The following is a 24,465-nucleotide window of genomic DNA, read 5'->3' on the forward strand; positions in this document are numbered from 1 at the left end:
TAAAAATAGGTCCCGGCGAGACGGGACCACGTCTCGACGAGATGGGTCTCTATCTCGTGATTACATAAAAATTTTGCACTGTCTCGACGAGACGGGTCATGGTCTCGAGGAGATGGAGTCCTCATGTTATTTTTGTGGCGCCAATTATGCACTACCTACGTTTTTTTGTTCCATCTCTCCAAAACTAATTAGTAGAGATAGTGGGAGTAAATGAAGGAAGCCAAGAGACATAATGATTGAAGATTTTAGCTATTTATCCTAAATCACCATTCCAAATCCCCAACTAAACCCCAATCAACTCCTACAATAAAATTTATCTCTTTCCTGCATTTGCTGCACTTAAAATTTCTCTAGCCTTTAGTCTATATTCGTTTAATTCTCTGTTTGATCAAATCACAACAATTGTCATCCACAAACACAAGATTAATTTAAGCTCTATATATCGACGAGTCGTCAATTCATTCCCAACTTCAAATTTGTTGTTTTCAATTTCAACTTTGCCAATAATTTTATCATTGTTCAATTAAATTATGACTAACGGCGTTTACTGAACATAATTTCTCCACGAAATTAACATAGTTTTTTTTCCAGCTGTAATTATCGCTTTATTTTCCGATTTCATCATTTGTAATGAAAAGAATATTTATAAAATTAATAAAAAAAACTTCCAAATTCTTGTGTTGATTTAGTTTTTTTTTTTTATAGTGCTATTAGCTAAGCTAATAAAACTTTTTATATTGGAATTAAAAACCTAAATTTTTTTAAAAATTTAGAGGTTAATTAGCATTTTGGGAAAAAATAAATTGGAGATGCAGGGTATCGAACCCCGTACCTCTCGCATGCAAAGCGAGCGCTCTACCATGTGAGCTACATCCCCTTTAATGAAATTTCCTCAAACACACCTCATAAAAAACATATATAATATGTGGAGAGTTCCTCCAAAATACGTAATAAAAAAAAATAAGATGTAAAAACACCTCTAACATTTACACATAATAGCAATTTTACTTTTAATGTTTAAAATAGTGCAATTTTATCTTTAACGTTAGCGGTCAAGAACAAATTTACCCCTAACATTGACAAATTGGGTCAATTGGAAAAATTATCCATCAGATTATATTTTCGGTCATGAATCTTGACATCTATACTTCAAATGTGTGACATTTTATCACTCATTAGTAACCGATCACAAATATATGATTAAACGTCAAATTAAAAAAAAATTGAAAAACATATTATATTTTATACAGGCTGGACATAAAAATTCAAATATTTTACCGAATTTAAAAATATTAATTTTTAATTCTATTATTAAATCACAAAACATATAGTTTTTTTAGAATAAACTTACGTGTAATAATATCTAAAATTGACCCAATTTGCTAATATTAGAGATAAAATTACTCTCGTGGGCTAATATTAGAGATAAAATTGAACTATTTTAAAAGTTGTTGGTAAAAAAATTCATGTATATGCACGTTTTAAACACTAAACCTTTGATCAATTTTTATTCAAATTGAGCTCATTAAATCGGTTATGGATCTGACCTTATTTAACTTTTCCATCGAGTTTGGGCTGCATACATTGTTAGGACAACTCAGCTTGTTGACATGGACAAATAAAAATAAGAGTTCCCTAATTAGAAGAGATAAAATAATTAAAAAGTAAAAAAAATATATAAACTAATTTCCAGTAAGTTCTTTCAGGTTTAATCTTCTCTCCCATTTTGCGATTTCCAACATCAAAATCGTCAAATCAATTTTCTTTTCTAACACCAAAATCCATTTCCAATAAGTTTTTCAAACTCGATTTCCAATTTAGAATAACCTACTAAAAATCGATTTCTGTAATTCTTTCTCATCTAATCAAGATTTTCATGTCAATATACTGAATCCTTTAACTATATTTGTCGTCTAACTCGATGAAAAAATTAAATAAAGATCTGATCTATAACAAAATCAATTACTAATAGCTCAATGTGGAAAAATAATTAATCGAGAACTTAATTATTAAAAGGGTAGATTTCAAATAAAACCCATGTGGTTTCACTAATTTTCATATAAAGGATTGTGGTTTACTTTTTGTCAAAACGAGGATTGCGGTTTTCAACTTTAGCAAAATAAGGACCTTTTCGATTTATACTATTAAAATCACATTTGACAACTTCAAAAATGACATATTTTAAGAACTACTAATATTGTAAGCAATTTTAATTCTTCAACTTTTTTATTTTGAGATTATTTAGATGAAGTTTGGTAAAGAGAGAGAAAGATCAAAAAAAGATGATTTTCGAAAATAAAAAATGTAGTTCCATACAAAATATGACATTGAACAACTTTAATTCTTGAAAATTTTCATTTTCAAGTCGTTAAAGATGGTTTTAATAGCATTAATTCAAGTACGAAACTTCAATTCTCGTTTTGACAAAAAATAAACTATAGTCCTTTATTTAAAAATTAATAAAACCAAATGAGTTTTATTTGAAATTTACCCCATTAAAACAGATAAATGGCAGAGGCTTAATTATACATTTTTCCATAAAAAAACATAAATAATACGTGGAGAGTACACGTGGAAAGAAAGTAGAGAATAGCAGTAACACGTAAGCAACTGCTACCAGACTTTAGCCACGACGCTTGCCACGTTCTCTTCATGCAGAAACCAAACCACTCTTTATATTCTGAGAAATTCCGATTAAACCATAAATAAACAGAGTACAAAGCTTTGCTTGAATTGAAGAAATTATTTTAAAAATGCCAGGCCTTACCCTCGGAGACACTATTCCTAACCTTGAAGTTGAAACTACCCATGGAGTTATCAAGCTTCATGATTACATAGATTCATGGACCATTCTCTTTTCTCATCCAGGTATGTATGTATCTGATTAATTGTATTAAGGGTTAAAATTGTCTTTTCTGTCATGATTATTTTATTTCAAATCTTTGAAGATATTACATTTTGACAAATTGGGTTAAATTGTCAAAATTTTCAATCATTTTTAATACTAAAAATTGAATGAATTTATCAAAATTTGACCATTTGAAGCTGAATTCATATTTAAATTTTGATTTAGACTAAATTGATCTGATCTAAATGTAGCTTTGTAGTTATCAAATTTGATAAAATTGATCTGGATATAGTATTTTTAATACAAAAAATCAGCTTAGAAAATTCGACAATTTTAGAGCCCCGAGTTATACTTTTAGAGACCGAGTTTTAAAATTTGAAGAAAATTGGGTTGATTTGTCAAAATTCGACAATTTTAGAGCCCCGAGTTATACTTTTAAAGACCGAGTTTTAAAATTTGAAGAAAATTGGGTTGATTTGTCAAAATTCGACAATTTTAGAGCCCTGAGTTATACTTTTAGAGACCGAGTTTGATACTTAAATTTCGATATGATTTTGAGCTAAATTGAAGTTTCAGGGTTATTTTAACTTTTAATTTCTAATTAATTACATTTTTACATTTTTTAAAATTAACTCTATATAATTATTTTTAATACCAAAAATTTGAGTCAATTTGTACAAATTCGACAATTTGAGGGCTTACTTAATACCTAAATAGATCTGATCTTATTTAAACTCTAGCTTTGAAGTTAAGACTGAATAAGTCAACCGAATCGAATATCTAGAAAAAAAATCCAAAATTGGATTAAAAAAAAAATCCAGAATTAAATTATACCATTGAATTGATTTTATTAGATTGTTGATTTTATTAGATTTACAATTTCGGAAAATTTTCGAATTTTCGAATTGTACCACCATACTCACCCCTATTTGAATTTATCAAATTTTGACAAATTAATCTGGATATAATATTTTTAAGTCAATTTATAAAAAAATGTAAAAATGTGACGAGTTTAATCCGGATACAATCAAATTTAATACCAAATATTGAAAACAATCAGGCCAATCCTTCAAAATTTGACACTTTGAAAGCTGAGTTGATATATAAATTTCGATTTGGATTAAATTGATTATAACAGCAAGTTTGAGGGCCATTTTGATTTTTAATTTCTAATTAATACCAAAAATGGAAAAAAATCGGGTCGATCCCTCAAAATTCGAAAATTTGAGGGCTGAGTTGATATGTAAAATTTGATTTGGGCTAAATAATTTATAACTGCAATTTGAGGGCCATTTTGATTTTTAATTACTAATTAATTACATGTTTGATTTTTAATTAGAGCTATTAATTAAGCAAATTAACTGGTGAATTTTCAGGCGATTTCACGCCAGTGTGCACGACGGAACTGGGCAAGATGGCTGCTTATGGTCCGGAGTTTGAGAAAAGAGGCGTGAAGTTGCTGGGCTTGTCGTGCGATGATGTTCTCTCTCATGTTGAATGGATTAAAGACGTTGAAGCCCACACCGTAAGCATATCTATATTTTGTACTTTCAGATTCCATTATGATAAGATGGTTTAGTTTAGGTATCAATTTAGTTTGGTATTTGTTTTCAATTTAGTCCAAAATTGATGCATGTAAAAATTTATATGGTATTATATTGAATTAAGATCAATTTTGGAGGTTGAAATTGAATATAGTCGGTTAATTTAGGCAAATGGGTAAATTAGTTTAAAATGACAAGCTGAGTCAATTTAATCTTTTGTTCATATTATTTGTAGCTTGATTCACCATGATTTGAACGTTTTTTTTTTTTTAAACTCATTAGTGTCAAATTAGACCAGGTAATTATCGTGTCATTTAATCTGTTCTGATTAGTGTTGATTTTATGTCGCATTTTCGAATTAGTGTCGATTTTATATTGTATTTTCGGGTTTAAAAATATATGAAATGGTACTATTACTTTTTAAATATTTTATGTCATTTTTAGATTATTATGGCCCTCTTTGGTAAAGAGCGTTTTGGGATAAAAAGAGCGGTTTTGATCAATTTTAGAGGTTTGACCACTGAAACCGCCGCTGATTGGAGTGTTTGGTGGAGAGAGGTTTGGGAGAGAGTTTTGGGATGAAAACGCTAATTTAGAAAAGGCTCTTAAAAGGAGCTTTTTCAATTAGCATTTTGAAATATTAAAATTAATGGACTTCTTTAACCCTGATAGATAGACTCCTTCATCTCCTGCTCCAAAATTAATGTCCTTATTCGTCTTTTTGCACAAACCGCTATTATCAATCAGCTAATTTTTACCAAACAGGTCTACAAGTCAAATCAGCTAACAGCTAATGTAATGTAATCAGCTAATGTAATCAGCTAACAGCTAATGTAATCAGCTAACAGGGTCTATGTCAACACTAACCATACGGTTAGTTCGTTAATATAATGTTAGAGGGTCATGTGTTTGTAATATTTTGTATTGTTTTCGGGTTAGTTCGTTAATATAATGTTAGAGGGTCATGTGTTTGTAATATTTTGTATTTTTTTCGGGTTTGTATATCAATTTTAATCCAACCTAAAAATTTGTGTCTCCAAAAATGACACCTTACCTACTAAGCTAAACTCAAACATTAAAATTGTGTGCCAATTTCGTGTCGTGTAATCGGGTCGTATGTATTTTTGTCACCTCTACCTTCAATTGAGGTGTTGTATATGTTTTAAGCACCGGATGATTAACAAAAGAAACTGGAGAAACTAAGAACCGGATTAACAACTGGTAAACAGGTTGCACTTAATTAATTGGTTTGAGCGGTTCGGTCCGGTCTGGTTTGATGAGCACTCAAACCCTAGCTTCAATTGGACCTAAATTGGAGGCATGGTAGTTTGGCAGCCGAACCGGCCAGTCCGGTTTGGTCCGATTTGGTTTCAAAGCATTTTTCGTACTTAAAGTTCAATTTACACTTGTTTGGTATCAAATTGAAGTTTTAGCATCAATCAAACCCGGCAGGGTATATGGCTGTTTCATGGTCAGGCCGGCCGTGGTAGTTTTGCGGTCGAACCGGTCAGTCTGATGTGGTTTTCAATTTAGACTTGTTAGTATCAAATTGAAGTTTTAGCATCAACCGAACCTGATCCCGTATTTTCGGTCCGATCCAATTTCCAAAGCATTGGTTTTAGACTTGTTAGCATCAAATTGAAGTTTTAGCATCGACCGATAGTTCTCCGTCGAATCGCACCGGATTTTGGTCCGGTTTTCAAAACATTTTTTTACTTGGAAAGTTCAATCTAGACTTTAGTATCATCAAATTGAAGTGTCCTAAATTTTTTGAAGTCTAAGTATATAGAATTTTACAAGTATATAATTTACAAAAAAATAAATGATGATTTGATTTTAGACTTCTCGAACATATCAATTCTAATTTTAACCTAAGTTGAATGACTCATTTATTTGCAGCCCGGATGTAAGGTGACATATCCGATCATTGCAGACCCTAACCGGAAGATTCTGCACCAACTCAATATGGTTGAACCAGACGACAAAGACGGCTCAGGCAACACCGTCCCTTCTCGAGCTCTGCACATTGTGGATCCTGATAAGAAGGTATACACGCAACTGGAAAATGACCTATTTGTGGTTGTTTTTCAACTTATTTATCTGATTAGGGTATTTCTCAATTTATTTCTGAATTTAGGTTGAATTTAATTCACCCTTTTAAAGAAAAAAATATTTTTTCTTTAATTTTTTTTATAAGGCTTGACACTAATTTCTTAAAAAGTTATTAACATGTACTTTTATTTTATTTTATTTTAAGTTTTAAATATTTTTCTAATTATTTACCTTTTCATTTTAAGTTTTAAATTTCTTATAATTTTCCTTAATGGTAATAATTTTATTTAAAAAATAATAATTTTCCTAAACTAAAATTTGATTAAAAAATTTTGTTTTTGTAGTCTTAAAAATAAAAAAGTAAATTTGTTTTAGGAAAAAATGAGTACAAATTAAAAATTTATGTTTTTTTAGTCTTAAAAATAAAAAATGCTATTTATGGCCCGAGCCGATAGTTTCGGCTTGGAAGGCTCCTACCATTAGGCTCGTTCTGGCATTGTCCCGAGGCTCGAAGCCTTCCGAGCTTTAGGTTGGCTCGTTCTGCCACTGTCCTTCGGCTCGGAGCCTTCCGAGCATTAGGTTGGTTGTGCCATAGGGCTCGTTCTGCCATTGTCCTTTGGCTCAAAGCCTTGTGAGCCTTAGGCTGGCTCATTCTGCCACTGTCCTTAGGCTCAGAGCCTTAAGAGCTTTTAGTCTTAAAAAATAAAAAATTAAATACACTAAACCAGGAAATAAGTTCAAAACTAGGGTTAATTATAAATAGTCCAACTAATAGTCCAATTAAAATGGATCATTTACATATCTAATCCATCTTGTTTTACCAAATTAGACACTTTCAATCATTTTGAACAAAATTATCTTTAGTTCTATTTGATCGAACTTCTTCTTCTTCTTTCGTTAGCAATGTTTGAGATTATTGATAAATTATGTTCAATTTCCTAAAATGGTATGTTTTTAGCTTATACGTTTGCTTTTTCTCATTGGTCTTGCATCTTTCTATTTTGCACAATTTTTCTCCATTTTCCTCCATTGTTGTTGCATTTATGAAGAAATTTGTCGCATTTAGTCACAAATGCGACAACAATTACCGCATGTCAGCACAAAATTTTGTGACCGCATGTCAGCACAAAATTATGTGACATCGCATTTGCGATGAAATGCGGCAAATTTCGTCACAAATGACAATGGAGGAAAATTGAGAAAAATTGTGGAAAATAGAGGAAATTGAAACGATACTATTACAAATGAAAAAAGAAGCAAGACCGATAAGAAAAGGAAGCGTATAAACTAAAAACGTACAATTTCTACAAACTAAAAACGTACAATTTTTACGAAAAATTGAACATAATACGTCAATAATATCAAAAATCGCTAATGATTAGTATCAGAACTAATGATTGGTATCAGAACCAGAAGAAAGAAGAAAAGGAAGAAGTAGGAGTAGATCGATCGATAGGGTAATTTTGTCCAAAGTGGTTGAAAGTGTCTAATTTGGTAAGATGAATCTAACATGAGTTAGATATGTAAAATGATCCCTTCTAGTTGGGCTAGATTTGTAATTAGCCTTCAAAACTATCCTAATTGTGTAATTAATTGTGTAATTAAGTTGAAAACCAACCCTAAATGTCATTTTCCTATATTATAGCACTGATGAATTTTCACCCATTTAGTGAAACTGAATGAAATTAAACTGATTAATTAATTAATCCTTGTGTAGATCAAGCTGAGCTTTCTTTACCCAGCAAGCACAGGGAGGAACATGGATGAAGTGATGCGAGTCTTGGATTCACTCCAGAGGGCAGCGAACCACAAGATTGCAACTCCTGTGAACTGGAAACCGGGAGATCCAGTGGTGATATCGCCAAGTGTATCGAATGAAGAAGCCAAAAACATGTTCCCAAAGGGTTTTAAAACGGTTGACCTTCCTTCTAAGAAAGAATACCTGCGCTACACTAATGTGGACTAGGACTGGATTATGGAGGAGGAGAATTTGGTCATTTTGAATAATATTTTCTTTTGTTGAATGCATGTCTGTCTATATATTACATAATAAAACTTGTGCTTTTGCTCTGTAAAAAGTCTCCTCTCATCGGTAAAATAAATATTTGTTCACTGTTTAGTATTTTCTTAAATATTTGTGTGCAAAAGCCATATGCCAGCTCCGTACTTTTTTAAGGCTATTTTTCAGACACTAAAACTTACTCTTCCAGTGGTTTGAGAAAAAAAAAAAAAAAAACTTACTCTTCCAGTAGAGCAACAGAGTTAGGAATTCATGTTTTATGTAATAAATAGTTTAAATACGTAATGGTTTGGTTAATTGGTTTTAAATATATAAATAAGTTTTTTAATTGATTTAATTTTATAATTTTTTTTTAGTTTTTTTTCTTAGCTGATTTTATTATTTGATTTAATTTTATATTTTTTTTATTAACTGATTTGATTAGTTAATTATATAAATTTATAAAAGTTTTTTTTTTAAAAAAAAAATTTGCGCATAGAAACGCACATTAAAGAAGAAAGAAAAATCTCTACCAGATCCGGATGTGATTCGAATTCATGAACTTTCTAATTATAAGTAAGCTCTCAATTATATAAGTTAATTGATTGGAAATAAATAGTAATTAGGGAATGTATTATAGTGATCTGGGCAGCCTTCGGAGGTTTTCGTGGGTCTCGGTTATCGTCTCTGTGCGGGGAGCAGTCCCTGTGAACACTCCGATGATCAAGACAGTTAGTTAGATGTTCGAGATGATTACTAAAGGAAATAATCGAAGAGCTTAGAGTGTATCCGATTGAGTAGTGAGTGAGAATATATCTTTACCTTTCCTATGTTGGGGGTATTTATAGTGAGCTGAGATGGCTTAGTGGATCTTGCTCCTTTGGCCTTTGGGCCCTGTTTGGAGGGAGTGCTTTGCCGGCGCATTTACTTTTTGCCCTAGTATAAACACTGGGAAAGTGATTTCTTCTCATTTTCTGTTTGCTATTTTTCTTGGTGACTCGTCTCTTCCAACTGGAATCCCATCTTTGCGAAAGTTGGGCCGCCGCTCCGTGGAGTTTGACCGTCTGTAAGTTGGAGTGTTCGGTATTTCAGTGCTTCTCGTGCCATCTGGGGAAAGCTTTTTCTGGCCGTTTCTCCTCTTGCTTTTTTCGAAGGTCAGTCATACCTTCCTATTTCTGCTTTTGTTTTACTATTTTCTTTGGGGAGAGGGAGTATGTCAGAAGGTTCTTCCCGAGGAGCCTTTAGACGATTGCTGCCTGTTACTCCAGGTGATTTTCACGCTTCGTGACGCATCGCGGACCCGCTCCTCGAAGCGGAAAAGGCGGATAGAATCGGAAGGGGAAAGTAGTTCCCCTGTTGTAAAAGCGAAGAAGAAGAAGTCGGTCGTGCTACGAGTTATACCGAGTAGGGAATGACCTGTTGGTGGTGTACGTCTCGGGGTTCTTGAGGTTGTGGTGGTTGTTCCGGACGGTTTAATAACGCTGGCTCGCCATTTGGGTACATTATACGAAGACATGAGGACCAAGTTGTGGACGAGGCAAGCAGGTGCGGTGGGTACCGATGGTAGGCGCTTTGAGCGGGTGGAGCGTACGAGGGGGCCAGAGTCATTCGCTGTAGAGGTCGCCCACAGTATTATTGTGTCCGCGGATCTAGCCTCTATCTCCGCGGTTTATCGAATAAGCCAACCGTACGAATTGGCTGCACTGGACGAGGAGGATCGTGCCCATCATGTGGGTGGGGCAAATGAACTGGTGGTTTATGAGGAACAACTTGAATCGGGGATGCGGCTCCCCATTCTTCCTTTCTTTGTGGAGGTCCTGAAAGAACATGACCTTTGTCCTAGCCAAATTCACCCGAACGGATGGAGGATGATGGTCGGGTTTTACTCCATGTGCCGGTCAGCGGGATTCCAAGCAACTGGTCTTGTATTTCGTTAGTTCTTCCGGCCGAATAAAGGACCGCGATCACAGCATGTCACCTTTTTCCACCAGAAATTCAAAGTAATAGGGGGTCTGAAAGATAAAGTGAATGAATTTAGGCATCGCTTCCTGCTTGTCCGGAAGCTTGACGGGGACTTTCCATTCCGAGTGGTCTGGAATGAGGATCCTATGGATTATGGTCGGTGGCTGAGGCCTCGGGAGATGTTGGAATCGGAGATCCAGTTGGTGAAGTATCTGAAGGCCTTGCCTGCGGGAAAGGATCAGAAACAGGATGTGGACGAACTCGTCGGTCACTTCCTTGCCTCCGGGTATTACATCTGGAATCAGTGGCGGATGGCTCGGCTGCAGGGTTGGGTGGCGTCGAATTTTGAGAAGTGGAAAAGATGGTATAAATTCTCAGCCGGTGAGCTTGCCGAGTTGGAGTCGATAACCGTAAACGTTGCTGTTGTAGGTGAGGCGTGTGGGTGGCGTAGATATGATAGTGATTTTGCTTTTGTTTGGAAACGTGTCAAGTATTTGACTCCTTTTGTTGTTTCTTTACAGGTGCTGGCAATCCTCGGGTGAGCATGGATTTTGATCCGGATGAGTTTGGTGTTGGTATCGAGAATACTGAGGAAGCTTTTATTGGTGCTTCGGCTTCTCTGGCTTCGTTCTCGTCGCTCGAAGATGCGAATCAAGTGATTCTAAGTATGGGTGGGGTGCTCCCCGCAGCTGATGATAGGGATATGGCTGCAGAGGTCCCCGGGGGGCTTCTTGTGAAAGAAAACGAGCTGGTCAAGGCGGGGGAGCAACCCGATGTCGTGCTCGATGATAGTTTGGTGGATGAGGGTCAGATTGAGGTTGCGTCGTCCCGAAAGCGAAAAATGAGCAAAGGGAAAGAAGTGATGGGGAGCGAGAAGGAAGGGTTGGTCGCGGACGAAGGTGTTGGCGGTGCTAGCGAGAGCTCGAAGCGAACACGTGCCGAGGAGGAGGTCGAGTTGATGGCAGACCTAGTCGACAGGGTGGGTGATCATCCAGAGATGGTGAAGAGGATGGACGTGAAGCTGGCGAAGTTTCACGAGTTCGTCATGGGGTTGTCGGTGCATGCGGATATGATGTCGTCGGACTTGCCGCGGGCGATGGCCCAGGTTGCCCGGGTTTTTGGGGAGTCATTTCGGATGGATGGTGCATCGAAGATGAATCTGGGGATAGAGACTTTGTCGGCGCTTGGTGTGGTAAGTTCTCCTTAATATGTTGTGACTTATTTAAAGATCAGAATCCCATTGTGTTGTTTTGTTCGTAGGCCACCACGAATGCTAATATGGTATTCGACATGTGCGTGAATGATGAGAAAGTGTTTCGGGAGATGGAGCAGGGTCTGCGAGGTGCCGTGGTCGAGCTAGAGGCGGCGAATGTGAAGTTGGCTAGTGCTGGCGAGTTGCTGGAGCGTCATGAAGCCAAGATTTCCAGTTTGTCCGATCAGCTGGCGGAGGAAAAGAGAAAAAATTACGAGCTGCTGCAGGCGTCGTTGCGCGATGTCGAAGAGCTGCGCTGTCGTAAGCTGCTGTTGAGGGCGCCAATGCTCTGGACTCGTCGCGTGAAAGAGACTTTACTAGCCAAGACCCGTCAGCTTGCCGTGCTGGCCGAAGAGAAGATGAGCGCGCAGACGGAGAACGAGAGACTGCGTCGGGACCTCGAGGTAGCTCGGAAAGAGGCTGCTGCCTTCATGCTTTTGCGAGGCAGTGCGAAGAGAAACTTATTAAGATGGACCGGATGATGCTGATCGCTGCTGCTCATACTGCCGGATATGCTATCCCTCCAGAGGTTGTATTCTCTTCGGATGTTTTCGACAAGGAGGCCCAGGCGAAAGCTGTCGAATTTTGTGGGCGTTTTAAGAAGAAGAAGTAGGCGAAGATAGTTTATCCTTTATTTGATTTCATTTGTAATGATGTAATCGTACTTTTCGGATTTTGGAAGATCTTTCGGAATGGTTCTCTGAATTTCATCATTATATTTCTGCAATTGATCTGATGTTTACTTTCACTGAACTGTCTTTTATGTCTTGTCTTCCTGGGCTATAAATAGGAGCTGATTTTGTGTTTATTTTGGGTTGCTTTTCTTTGCTAGGATTCTCTCTTGGTCGCTTCTTGACTTGTTCTTTTTTCGTAATGTCTCTTCGGGATATTGTCGATCCTGCTAGAGTGCTTGAGGTGCAAAAGGCGATATCAGCGATGCCACATCCCTATGTGTACTGTCCGCCGACTGGGGATCATGACGGGGAGCGGAAAGCCCGGTATGCCTCCCCGGTGTGGATGAAACGAGGTGCTAACTCAAAAAAAAAAGAAATACGGAGAGTGAGAGTTCTGCTCCGTATATTGGGTCGGAGACGGATTCTTACGAAGTAGCGGTTAGTGCGTTTTCTTCGACTGAGAAAAAGATTTGGCCGCAAGATGGTATTGGCTTTCTTAACCCTGATGAGACGGTCGCGCCTGTGTTGAACCCGCATCCTTCATGGATTAAGAGGCTTCTTGCCGATGAACTGGAAAGGGTGATAAACCTTCCTCCCGAATCTGAGTACAGACGAGTGGGACGTCATGCTTCTCCGTCTTGCCCGTATGGCCCGACGTTTGTTGACCCTCTGAAGCCTCGTAGCCTGGTTTTTCTTGAGTTTGCCAGGCAGGGTTATCTCGGGCCTGTCCCGACGAACCCAAATCATCGCGTGACTCATGTTGGCAAGGCGTGCTTGTATCATAGGCAAAATGGGCACAACACTGATGAGTGTGTGGATAGGCGAGCAGTGCATCAAGATTTGATGGATGATGAATCTATCCCTAACCCTGACCGTGCCAATGTGTTGCCTTAGTAGATTTTGGTTTTGTAGTCGCACCCTGTTTGCGAGTGGTTCTCTATTGATGTTTGTAGGTTTCTGTACTGGATGTGTGCTTTTGACGTATGTTTAATGTATGACTTTTTGATGAATTCGCTGATGCTCTTTCGCGCTTCGAAATTTGTATTTTTGTTTAATTGGTTGTGGCAGCGAGGACCGCATCGGGTAGCTCACGATTTGATCAATCAGTAACAACATGGGGCTGTTTAAGTGATTGCTAAGAGGCGTTCGAGATGCTCGAGAAACCTTTGAATAACGTTTAGTGTGACTGAGCAAGGACCTCATCGGGTAGCTCGCGATTTGATCAATCGGTAACAACATGGGGTTGTTTAAACGATTGCTAAGAGGCGTTCGAGATGCTCGAGAAACCTTTGAATAGCGTTTAGTGTGACTGAGCGAGGACCTCATCGGGTAGCTCGCGATTTGATCAATCGGTAACAACATGGGGTTGTTTAAGCGATTGCTAAGAGGCGTTCGAGATGCTCGAGAAACCTTTGAATAACGTTTAGTGTGACTGAGCGAGGACCTCATCGGGTAGCTCGCGATTTGATCAATCGGTAACAACATGGGGTTGTTTAAGCGATTGCTAAGAGGAGTTCGATATGCTCGATAAACCTTTGAATAACGTTTAGTGTGACTGAGCGAGGACCTCATCGGGTAGCTCGTGATTTGATCAATCGGTAACAACATGGGGTTGTTTAAGCGATTACTAAGAGGCGTTCGAGATGCTCGAGAAACCTTTGAATAACGTTTGATTTTATTAAATAAACATTTGATTTGATTCGTTATTGATAGGTTACATGAGCTATTGATAATACTTCTTCAATGTTTGGATGTTCCAACTATTGTCGAAAACCAGCCCGTCTAAGGAGGCGATTCTGTAGGCCCCATTGTGTAGGACCGTGTCAACCTTGTACGGTCCTTCCCACGTCTGTCCTAGCTTTCCTTTGGCGAGCGAGGATTGAGCGGCGGCCGCATCTCGGAGCACAAGGTCCCCTACTTGGAACTTGCGGGGTCGCACCCATTTGTTGTGATACCGTGCCAAGTTTTGCTTATGGGCCGTGATGTGGAGCAGGGCATTAAGGCGTTCCTCCTCCAGTCGCTCGCTGGTCTCAGTAAGTTCCTCATCATTACTGGCCTTCTCGTAAGTGATTTGGCGAGGAGATCGAAGAATGACTTCAGAGGGTGCCATTGCTTCCGCTCCATAGGTTAGGAGGAAAGGAGTTCACCCCGTGCCGGAGTGCGGGGTTGTGCGATACGACCATAACACCGCTGGGATGTGGTCGGGCCATGCTTGCCCTTTGTCAAAAGGCGTGCTTTTATTCCTCGCATAATCGTTCGGTTGCTGACTTCAGTGAGTCTGTTACTCTGAGGGTGTGAAACCGATGTGTAGCGTCCCCTGATGCCCCATTCGGAGCAGAAGTCGCGGAACTGAACGCAGTCAAACTGTCGTCCGTTATCTGTGATGAAAGAATAAGGGACTCCGAAGCGGTATATTATTGTTCGTTTGAGGAAGCTTATGACATTGTCGGCGGTTATCTTTGTGATGGCTTCTACCTCGATCCATTTTGTGAAGTGATCGACCGCGACTACAACGAAACTCTTATGTGCTAAGGCTAATGGAAAAGGGCCGAGCAGATCAACCCCCCATACGGCGAAAGGCCAGGGTGTGATGATGCCTTTGAGTGGAGCCACCGGGATGTGTATCTGCGTGCATCTGACATGCCTGGCATTTGCGCACTATTCGGGCTGCGTCTGAGTCCATGGTCTGCCAGTAAAGTCCCTGAAGCTGGGCCTTTTTCGCAATGGAACGAGCACCCTGATGTGAGCTGCAGACTCCCTGGTGTATTTCTTTTAGACAGTGATCTCCTTCTTCCTCGGATATGCAACGCAACCAAGGCTGGCTGGACGACTTCCGATATAGGATGCCTTCATACATCGCATACCGCTAGGATCGTCGAACCACGAGGGATGCTTGAGTCTTGTCTTCCGGCAGGGCTCCCTCCTCTAGATATCTGATTATATGACTCCTCCATCTGTTTGTTGTTGCGTCGGCTGTGTCGATATGTAAGGAACATTGTGTGCTAATTGCTGGGGCAGCGACGGTTTCTATAAGGGTATGCGGATCACTAGACTGTTCTCCTGCTGCGAGGGCAGCGATGCCATCTGCCTCTTCGTTTTCTTCTCGCGGAACGAGCTTTAGGGTGAATGTAACTCCCTTGTTTTTTAGATCCTCGAGCAGGGACTTGGCGAGCTCCAAGTAACGACACATCATTGGGTCCTTTGCTCTGTAAGTGCCACTGACGTGGCTGACGACGAGCTTAGAGTCTGAGTACATCGTCAGGTGCCCTGTTACCATTGTCTTGGCTAGTCGGAGGGCCGGGATCAGGGCCTCATACTCTGCTTGGTTGTTTGTGGTTGGAAAATCAAGTCGCAGGCGGAGGTCGTTAGGTCCCTGAATGGCGATGCCCGTGCCTGCCCGCCCCGGGCCACAAGACCCATCCACACTCATAGTCCATTGGTCGCTGTTATGCGTTTTATCCCAGGAGAGGTCACTGGTTGATGACCCGGTAAACTCGACGAGGAAATCTGAAAGTACTTGAGCTTTGATCGTAGTGCGGGGCTCAAAGCGTACATCAAACTGCGACAGTCGGACCGACCAGTTGGTAATGCGACTGGAAACCTCGGGCTTCTGGACTGCCTTCTTGAGAGGGTAATTGGTCTTGACGACAACCGTGTGTGCTTAAAAATACGGCCGTAGGCGTTCGGATGCTTGTGTGATGGCGAACAGAGTCTTTTCAACCTCAGAGTACCGGATTTCTGCTCCCTTTAGTACTTTGCTTAAGAAATATATTGGATAGCGCTCAGTACCCTCGACTTGAGTGAGAACCACTACCACGGTTTCGTTGGCTATGGTGAACTATAGCTGGATGTCTCGGCCCTATTTTGGTACTGACAGCAGGGGTGGTGTAGCTAGGAAGGTTTTGATGGCGTTGAAAGCTGCCTGACTGTCCGTAAACCATTTGAAGGGATGCTCCTTTTTTTATCGCTCTGTAAAAAGGGAGGCAACGCTGTGCCGAGCAAGAGATAAATCGCCCCAAGGCGATGATCCTCCCATTAAGTCTCTAAACACCCTGTAGGTTGTGCGGTGCTTTCATTTCTAAGATTGCCTCGATCTTCGCGGGATTAGGCTCAATACCCTTCTCTGAAACCACGTAACTGAGGAACTTGCCCGAACGAATTCCGAAGAAGCACTTTTTCGGGTTGAGTTTGAGGTTGTAATTTCGAAAAATTTTGAACACCTCTGCCAAGTCGCGCGGGTGATCGCTTTCCTCCGTGCTCAAGACAACCATGTCGTCGATGTATACTTGTACCGTCTTGCCAATGAGGTGAGAAAACATCTTGTCTATCAGTCGCTGATAGGTGGCTCCTGCGTTTTTTAGGCCGAAAGGCATTACGTTATAACAATATGTGCCCTCATGCGTTATGAAGGAGGTTTTTTCAGCGTCGGCTGGGTCCAGGGGTATTTGCTGAAAACCGGCTATGGCCTGTTTGGTCGAGAAGCTCATCTATGTTAGGTAGCGGGTAAGAATCTTTGGGACACGCTTTATTAACATCGGTAAAGTCTACACACATGTGGTACTTTCCGCTGGCTTTCTTTACAGGTACAACATTAGAAAGCCAATCCGGATAGTGGACTTCGCGAATAAATTTTACAGCCAAAAGCTTCTCGATCTCTGCTTTGACAGCTGCCTGTTTGTCCCTTGCTTGTACCCGCTTCTTCTGTTTCAGAGGCTCGATAGAAGGATCGATATTCAATTTGTGAGTTGCCTGCTCGGGTGAAACGCCATTGATGTCTTCGGTGCACCAGACGAACACGTTTGAGTGTTCGATGAGGACGGCCTTTATTTCATCGACCAGTTGAGGCTGCATCTTAGTCCCGATCTTCAGTGTCTTGCTCTCCCCAACCGGGCAGTCTACGACCGGCTCAATCGGAGTGGGATTGTACCCCCTCATATCCATCAGACTGTCCTCAAGATAGAGTGCCGTCCGAGGTTGAGTTGCCTGCCATTGCAGTTTCTTAGCCAATATTCGGTCTTCATGGATGGTGATCTCGCCGCTTTGATGTGGTAGGGTTAGGCACAAGTCGGAGATATTAATCATAGCTTTCAGGCTAGCCAGTAGGGATCTTCCGATGATAGCATTGTAGGCTAAGGGGATGTCCACCACTACCCATTCGGCGGTGCTCTCTATCTCTTTAACGCCATCACCGAGGATCGTGGGGAGAGAGATGATCCCTTTGACGGGGACTTCTATCTCGGATAGTCCCACCAGGGAAAAAGTTTATGCACGGAGGGTAGTGTGGGTATTTTTCATGGCGCGCAGCGCTGCCAAGGTCAGCAAATTGACTGAGCTTCCCGTGTCAACTAGCACCCGGTGCACCTTAAAGCTGGCGATGTTGACAGTGACAACAAGGGCCTCCGAGTGGCTGGTTCGGAGAGGTGGCTGTAGTGTCAGGGTCTGATCGGCTGTCTTTCTCTTTCGAGAGGTCTCCGGGTGGGGGCAGAGCGCCGGTGCCCCTTCTCGTATGACATGAATCTCCCCGTGGAACCTCGGTCTCTTCGGGTCCTCTGCTTGGCCAGCGTCACGCTGCTTCGGGCTTTGCTCTCTTTGCCTAAGGGGTCTTGGCGGGGCACCCTGCTGTGTGATGCGTTCGACTTCCTTCTGCAGTTGATAACAGTTCTCCGTAGAGTGTCCAGAGGACTTGTGGTATTTGTAGTATTCCTTTTCGATGCAGGTCTTCCCTTTGTCCGCTGGCGGGGTCAGGTGTGCGTATCTTCGAGCTGGGCTCTGAGTGACATAGTGCACCTCCTTTCCGCGGGACCGGTCACCCCTGCGATCTGAGTTTGCCGACTCTACTCGCGGAGGAAATGGAAAAGGGGCCTCCCTGCGGCTCCGTCCTCCGTCACGGGCATCCCCGGTCAGCTTGCCCTTCTCTTCTCTCTGGGAGTCTCCTATGGCTTTGTCTTTTTCCGATTCCTCGTACCCTGCAGGCCGATCACAGTCATCGTACCGGACGAAGGTCTGTGCCATGGTCATGAGCTCTTCGAAGGATCGGGGCATCTTTCTAAAGCACTTTTGTTTAACAGGCTTGCACGAGGTGCCCTTTGCGAGGGCATCGTGGGCCACTTCCAGATTGAGGCCTTTGACCTGAGAGGCGATGTGGTGGAACCTGGAGAGGAAATTTCACAGCGGCTCGGTCGTCCGCTGTTTGAGTCCGTTGAGGTCCGAGCTCATCTTCCTTACCTTCGCTGCCGCGGCGAACCTAGAGATAAAAAGGTCCTTTAAGAGGTCGAAGGAGTCGATGGACTGCGCACTCGCGGAAAGTGTAGTGGGGAAAACCTTGCACATGATGTCCTCGTCCTTGGAGTAGAGGTTGATGGTGCTCATAAAAGAGGCCACGTGATCATTTGGGTCTTCGGTTCCCGAATACTGGGACAAGCGCGGGACCTTCCAGTCAGGAGGGAACCTCGTTTCGATGATTCTCTGCACCAACGGAGTTTTGCTGGAGGTGATGCTTCCCCCCATCACTCCCCCGAGCGCCCTTTTATCCAAAAAACGCTGGATCTTCTGCTCTAGTAGGTCTTCATCGCCGATGGCTGCTGGTCCCCCGGATGTCGCACCTCTTGCTCCTGGTGCAGCCGCGGCGGGTTCATGTCGCCTGTCGATGAGCACCTCCGGGGCCGCTGATCTGTCCGCAACCATGCCTATTTGCTGTGGTGTCGCGGCCTCCTTGAGGTACTGCCAGATTTTAGCGTTCTCCTCCTGCAGACTTTTTTGCTGCTCCATGACCTTCATCTGAGCCGCCGTGTGAACGGCTTGAGTTGTCTGAAATCCTCGTATGGCGCTGAGGAGTTGTGAGGTATTGTACGCTCCCTCCTCCTCGGGGTCTACTTCCACCATCCAGGTTCCTGGGAGAGATTGGGGTGGACAGCGTTGGACGTGCTTCGCTGGTCATGGAACTGGTGGCTGGGGCATTTGGCACTCCGGTCGTAGTGAACTCAGTTGGTGTCTCCATCCTGCTGAAAACTTTGAAAATCACTTGTAGTCCACGTTCACCGCACCAAATAATTAGAGAATGTACTACAGTGATCAGGGCAGCCTTCGGGAGTTCTCGTGGCTCTCGGTTATCGTCTCTGTGCGGGGAGCGGTCCCTGTGAACACTCCGACGATCAAGACAGTTAGATGTTCGAGATGATTACTAAAGGAAATAATCGAAGAGCTTAGAGGGTACCCGATTGAGTAGTGAGTGAGAATATATCTTTACCTTTCCTATGTTGGGGGTATTTATTGTGAGCTGAGATGACTTAGTGGACCTTGCTCCTTGGACCTTTGGGTCCTGTTTGGCCTTTGTGATATTCCGAATCAAATAGTTATTTGTTTAAAATGATAAATAAAAATATAATATAATTTTTATTTAAAATTAAAGAGTAATAATTAGAGATAAAAAGAAATTAAATAATAAAATAATTGAAAAAACTTCTCATTTTTTTTTATCAAACTAGTAAAATATCTATATAGTCAAACTTTTGGTTTTATTCTCAAAAAGTTTTTTACCAAAACATGTCCCTTTCTCTATCTAATAATGTCATCTAAAAAGTTTGATTGATTCTATAATTTTTAAAGTGTTTTGATAGCTTTTTCATTATCATTCAATTTAAAAAAATAAGTAAAATACGGAAAATGCATTACATGCATCTTAAAAAAAAAAAGTAAAACGATCAAGGTTGAAGTATGCAGCCTTAATATTAAACAAGTCAAGTTTTATAAGGGATAATTACTAATCTGACCCAATCAAGGACCCCAATTTACATATCTAGCCCACCTTGCCTCAAAGTTACCAAATTAGACATTTTCACCCATTTTGGACAAAACTAACCTTAGTTCTATTCGATCAATCGATCGATCTTCTTCTTCTTCTTCTTCTTCTTCTTCTTCTTCTTCTTCTTCTTCTTCTTCTTCTTCTTCTTCTTCCGCTTCTTCTTCTTCTTGTTTTTGTTGTTCTTCTTCTTCTTGTTCTTCTTCTTTTCCATTTTAACTTCTTCTTCGGTTCATCTTCTTCAATTTTTGATATCAATCATTAGCGATTTTTGAGATTTTTGACATATTATGTTCAATCCCGTACAAATGGTATATTTTTAGCTTATACGCTTGCTTTTCTCGTTGGTTTTGCCTCTTTCTTCATCTGTAATGCTATCGTTTCAATTCCCTCTATTTTCCATAATTTTTTTCCATTTTTCTCCATTATTGTCGCATTTGTGACGAAATTGTCGTATTTCGTCACAAATGCGACAAGAGTTGTCGCATTTCGTAGCAAATGCGACAACTCTTGTCGCATTTGCGACGAATGCGATAATTCTTGTTGCATTTGCGACAAAATGCGACAACAATGGAGGAAAATGGAAAAAAATTATGGAAAATTGAGGAAATTGAAACGATACCATTACAGATGAAGAAAGAGGCAAAACCAACGAGAAAAGCAAGCGTATAAGCTAAAAATATACCATTTGTACGGGAAATTGAACATAATATGTCAAAAATCTCAAAAATTGCTATCGATTGGTATCAGAAATTGAAGAAGATGAACCGAAGAAGAAGTTGAAACGGAGAAGAAGAAGAAGAAGAAGAAGCGGAAGAAGAAGAAGAAGAAGAAGAAGAAGAAGAAGAAGAAGAAGAAGAAGAAGAAGAAAAGAAGGAGTAGATCGATCGATTGATCGAATAGAACTAATGTTAGTTTTGTCCAAAATGGGTGAAAGTGTCTAATTTGGTAACTTTGAGGCAATGTGGGTTAGATATGTAAATTGGGGTCCTTGATTGGGTCAGATTAGTAATTATCCCATTTTATAATTGAGCAAACTATTATGCGAATTATATAATAACATTCTAATTTTTTGTAACACATCTTTCGTATATGGCTTACTTTTTTTTTTGCAACCGAGTGATTAATTACATTTTACGTAAGTTTAGAAAATTAACTGAACATTTTATATAAATTGAGAGTACACTTTGAAAGTTTAGAGGACAAATGATGTATTAAGCTGCAATTGAATTAAGTGGTGACCAGTTTTTGTAAAAACGACAAAGAGTTTGAGACAACAGATTTTCGTCCGGAAAGTTCAATGACCAAAAGTTTAATTTATCCTAAAAAAATTACTAGGTACAAAAACAATAGCTAGAGGTGCAAACTCTTTAATCCAATGAATCAATACTCACTACCATAATCCAAATATGACTAATAATACACTTGAAACTAGAACAAATACATGAAAAGTCCTCCTTACAGAATGGCCTCTTCCACCTCCAGCTGTAATACTTCCCACACCTGAAATTGAACACAAATTACAATAATGAGCCAAGAACAATACTTTAAATTTTGGATAAAGGCACTGTTGTAAAAACCGGATCGACCACGAACGCACAAGTTTCTAGTCTAATTGATGTTGGATTTTTTAATGTCAATCAAACCGGACTGAACTATTGAACTGGTTGGAATAACCGCGAACCGATGTGGTTGACTATTATACATGTCTTACTACTAAGCAAGATTTTAAAGTATGATTATTAGCAATAATATGAATTTATTTCTTATATTAATATTAAAATTTTAAAATATTTTTTAATATTTTTTTTATATTTCAATAAATATTATTTAAAAGGTAATTTACCTTTATAATATATAAACTTAGTATATAAATTTTAAATATATATGTAACAAAATTTAGAAGTCTAGTAAATTTTATAATTAAAAATATACATTGTATTATATATTTATTTATAACGTCATTCGGTTTAATAAATTCGAATCAATTGGTTGAACTTATTAACTTCTAATCTAATTATCAATTCGATTCAACTTCCTCTCTAATTTTTTAAAACATTAAAAAAATAGGCTTATAACATCAATTAGCAGAAAACAAAATTTTAGATTTTAAAATAATCCACAACTTGTTTTTTTTAGAAATTTACATAGAAATTAAATATTTATAAATTATGGGTGTAGAATATATTTCGGAGGTTTATGATTTATGAATTAGAGTCTAAATTTTATAAATTAGAGTATAAAAATCATATTTTATTTGTGATATATAAAAAATAATAAGATATTAAAAATTAATTTTATTAGTATGCTTTAATTGTAATTTTATAAGTCAATATGATTTTCACCTAAAAAAACTCTAAACTTTAGGTTAGCCAAATTAACCCGCAAAACAAGTTCAAGAGTTAAATTAACGGCTTGAAGTGATATCTAGATCATGATTTATTTAAAATTTTGTTATATGGTTGTCGATTTATTATTCTCTCATATTTTGCTCCTGTAATCGGTGAAATTTAACTTAACTTGGATGGATATATAATAAAATCGTTATCCTATTGATATGTGGTGAGATTTTGACAACACGTGTTAAAGTTTATGTAACATATATTAACTTGTGATATGTGATGATATTTTGTTATAGGATTGTTTGAAACTGTTGGCTAAATTTTAAATAAAACTCATATGGTTTCACTAATTTTCAGATAAAGGACTGTGGTTTACTTTTTGTCAAAACGGGGGCTAAGGTTTTCAACTTTAGCAAAATAAGGACTTTTTCGATTGATATTATTAAAATCACCATTGACGACTTCAAAAATGACATATTTTAAGAACTACTAATATTCTAAGCAACTTTAATTCTTCAACTTTTTTATTTCGAGATTATTTAGATGATGTTTGGTAAAGAGAGAGAAAGGTAATGTTTAGAGAGAGAAAGTTCCAAAAAATATGATTTTCTAAAATCGAAAATGTAGTTCCATAGAAAATATGACATTGAACAACTTTAATTCTTGAAAATTTTTAGTTTCAGGCCGTTAAAGATAGTTTTAATAGCATTATTAAAAGTGCGAAACCTCAATCCTCGATTTAACAAAAAGTAAACCACAGTCTTCTATCTGAAAATTAGTGAAACTACAGAGGTTTTATTTGAAATTTATCCTAAACTATTTATCCAAGATACCCATTGTCACTGAAAATTTGCCCATTTTAATATTATGGGTACTAAATTTTAATTCTTAACAGTATAATTATTAAACTTCCTAACTAAACAACACATAAATGACCTAAAAACAAAAATTTTCAAAAATTAAAGTTCCTTAAAGTATTATTAACTATTTAAATTTTTTATTTTGACGGTCGTTTTTAAGACGTTGAGTGGTTACCGTTGTTAAAATTGGTAAAATTCAGTGGCAATGGGTGTAATTTACCCCAAGATAAACTGTAATCAAACTTTGTTGATACTTACCGCATTCTCTAGTAGCATTAGAAGAAGCAGAGCAAAGACAGAGCATTCCTTCCGTTTCAGTATCAAACCCACAAGTTCCTCCAGAATCCGTACATCTCCGGCATCCATTTTCCGGCATACTAAACGAAAGCTTAATCCCATAAACCCAATCCAACGGTCCAATTCCTCTCAAATCATCACTATTAACCACCGTAGTATAATGACTACAATCCAAAATATCCATACTCATATACTTCACCGTATCATACCCCGTAAAACAACACGCCGGAACCGGAGAAGAACTACCACCACTCCCACTCCCAACCGGAGAGATCTCACCATTACTATCACTTCCATTATTATTATTACTAACCAAACCACGGAAGACTCTGAAAGCATTGCACGAATCGTAGAGTTCATCACATGAGTGACCGGAGAAATTGAAGCAGAGATTCCTGTACCGATTAAGAACCGGAGAGTCGATTGAGCAATTGAGAAGCGCGAAAACTGTGTCTGGAGTTGGGGGAATGAGGTAAGATTGTAATTCCGTCATTGTGAAATGATGATTAGGTTGAAGAATCGAGCAGGTAGACATTGCTGGATCGTAGATTTCGATTTGTTTTTTCTCGTAATCGATGTTTTGGACTTTGTAGGATCCGGATGGAGTTGTGAAGAATAGGCTTTGATCGGCGACGCTGCAATTGAACATGGAGCGGAATTGTGGAGCGCCGCAGCCATCGTCGACGGCGAAGGGGTAGCGGATGGGGATGGTGGCGCATGTGGTTTTGCAGGGGGTTAGAGCTAGGGTTATGGTTGTGAATGTGAGAATGAAGATGGTGAAGAAGATTAAGAGTTTCATTTTATTTTTTATTTTTTGTTGTGAAGTGTAAGACTAAA

At 39.2% G+C, this 24,465-nt stretch overlaps 3 protein-coding genes and 1 non-coding gene across 4 annotated transcripts; 2 read left to right on the top strand and 2 right to left on the bottom strand.

The window, feature by feature from the left end:
* Positions 1-804: 804 nt before the first annotated feature.
* TRNAA-UGC (transfer RNA alanine (anticodon UGC)) lies at positions 805-877 on the bottom strand. Its single transcript has one exon. It is a non-coding gene; the product is annotated as a tRNA-Ala (tRNA).
* A 1,818-nt stretch (positions 878-2,695) lies between these two features.
* LOC136220130 (1-Cys peroxiredoxin) lies at positions 2,696-8,563 on the top strand. Its single transcript, XM_066007836.1, has 4 exons — positions 2,696-2,868; positions 4,225-4,373; positions 6,292-6,438; positions 8,162-8,563. Exons 1-4 carry the CDS (start codon positions 2,754-2,756, stop codon positions 8,408-8,410), a joined length of 660 nt encoding a protein of 219 aa, XP_065863908.1. The 5' UTR covers positions 2,696-2,753; the 3' UTR covers positions 8,411-8,563.
* A 279-nt stretch (positions 8,564-8,842) lies between these two features.
* Positions 8,843-12,346, top strand: LOC136220129 (uncharacterized). Its single transcript, XM_066007835.1, has 3 exons — positions 8,843-10,834; positions 10,927-11,597; positions 11,666-12,346. Exons 1-3 carry the CDS (start codon positions 10,552-10,554, stop codon positions 12,137-12,139), a joined length of 1,428 nt encoding a protein of 475 aa, XP_065863907.1. The 5' UTR covers positions 8,843-10,551; the 3' UTR covers positions 12,140-12,346.
* A 9,064-nt stretch (positions 12,347-21,410) lies between these two features.
* Positions 21,411-24,465, bottom strand: LOC136217095 (uncharacterized). The gene is made up of 2 exons (XM_066003678.1): positions 23,590-24,465; positions 21,411-21,632 (listed from the first exon to the last, which is right to left on the bottom strand). Exons 1-2 carry the CDS (start codon positions 24,425-24,427, stop codon positions 21,523-21,525), a joined length of 948 nt encoding a protein of 315 aa, XP_065859750.1. The 5' UTR covers positions 24,428-24,465; the 3' UTR covers positions 21,411-21,522.

Source organism: Euphorbia lathyris, chromosome 2 (assembly GCF_963576675.1).
Source record: "Euphorbia lathyris chromosome 2, ddEupLath1.1, whole genome shotgun sequence".
Lineage (NCBI taxonomy): Eukaryota > Viridiplantae > Streptophyta > Magnoliopsida > Malpighiales > Euphorbiaceae > Euphorbia > Euphorbia lathyris.